The sequence below is a fragment of the Orycteropus afer genome, unplaced genomic scaffold (genome assembly GCF_000298275.1).
Source record: "Orycteropus afer afer isolate SDZICR_OR568_19922 unplaced genomic scaffold, OryAfe1.0 scaffold00442, whole genome shotgun sequence".
Classification (NCBI taxonomy): Eukaryota; Metazoa; Chordata; class Mammalia; order Tubulidentata; family Orycteropodidae; genus Orycteropus; species Orycteropus afer.
Genome location: NW_006922029.1, coordinates 67,083 through 68,153, shown reverse-complemented (window position 1 = coordinate 68,153; position 1,071 = coordinate 67,083). Strand labels below are relative to the sequence as shown.

General features: G+C 41.9%; 1 protein-coding gene across 1 annotated transcript in view; it reads left to right on the top strand.

Annotated features, from left to right (window-relative positions):
* Window positions 1-1,071, top strand: part of DNAH5 (dynein axonemal heavy chain 5) — a 148,469-nt gene that overhangs the window by 87,976 nt on the left and 59,422 nt on the right. The window contains exon 21 of the mRNA XM_007954200.1: window positions 373-506. Coding sequence (XP_007952391.1) covers window positions 373-506 — 134 coding nt within the window. The remainder of the gene's footprint in view (window positions 1-372; window positions 507-1,071) is intronic.

Genomic DNA, 1,071 nt, shown 5'->3' with positions numbered 1-1,071 from the left:
ATTGCCCAGCCTTCCTTCCAAGGAGTGGCTGGTGGGTTTGAACCACCAGCTTTCTGGTTAGCAGTCAAGTGCCTTAGGCACTATGCCACCAGAGCTCCTCACAAAGGTAGAGAGTGAGCAATTTAAAACACCACAAAACTCAATGATAGAGTAGAAATTAAGCAGATTTTCTTAAATAAACCCTCCTTGGATTGTTGCCAGTTTTTCTGAGTTCTAAAACATATTTTAACAATACTTTCTACTATTCCCATTGGTTTCATGAAGAAGATTTTCAGAGGTCCTTACTTCAGTACTCCAGAAATTACTTTATCTTTTAAAAGTATGATTATACCTGTGGTGCTAATGTAAATATTTCTTCTTCTTTTTTAAAAGATACAGTTGAGATAGCATCTGTAAACTTACCTATTCCAGTGCACACCAAGAACTACTACAAGAATGTTTCTGACAACAAGGAGATTGTAAAATTAGTCTCTGTGCTTAGCACAATTATCAACTCCACAAAAAAGGTATGTCAAGAGGATTTGTAGCCAGGGCACCTTGCTTTGTAAAATGTCCATGTGTGAAAAATTATATATCACAAGTTTTCCATACACGTAGCCCGTGTCTCACTTCAGTGAATGGCTAATGGCATCTTGTATATGCTCATGAAACAAAGGTTTAATTGAAGATCATGTTCGTTCTAGATTCTAAGGACAAAGAGAACTGTTATTCTTATGTTTCACATTGTGTTGTGGTTAATGCCTTTAACCTCTTCTAGCACAAATTCCAGCTTTTTGGAGGACTGGAACTGGTAGGAATGGCTGGCATGCAGCAGATGAGTTTTTGGAGGCCCAGAACTGGTAGGGACGGCTGGGAGGCAGTGGCAGATGGCTCTTTGGATGGCCGGAACTGGTAGGGAAGGCCAGGATGCAGGAGTGGAGCAGTTTGGAACAGCTAAGGGAGACAAACTCGTCTGTCAGTTTGTTGTCCTGTGGTGGCTTCTGTGTTGCTGTGAGGCTGGAGGCTGTGCCACCAGTGTTTCAAGTGCCAACAGGGTTAGCCATGGTGGACAAGTTTCAGCAGAGCTTCCAG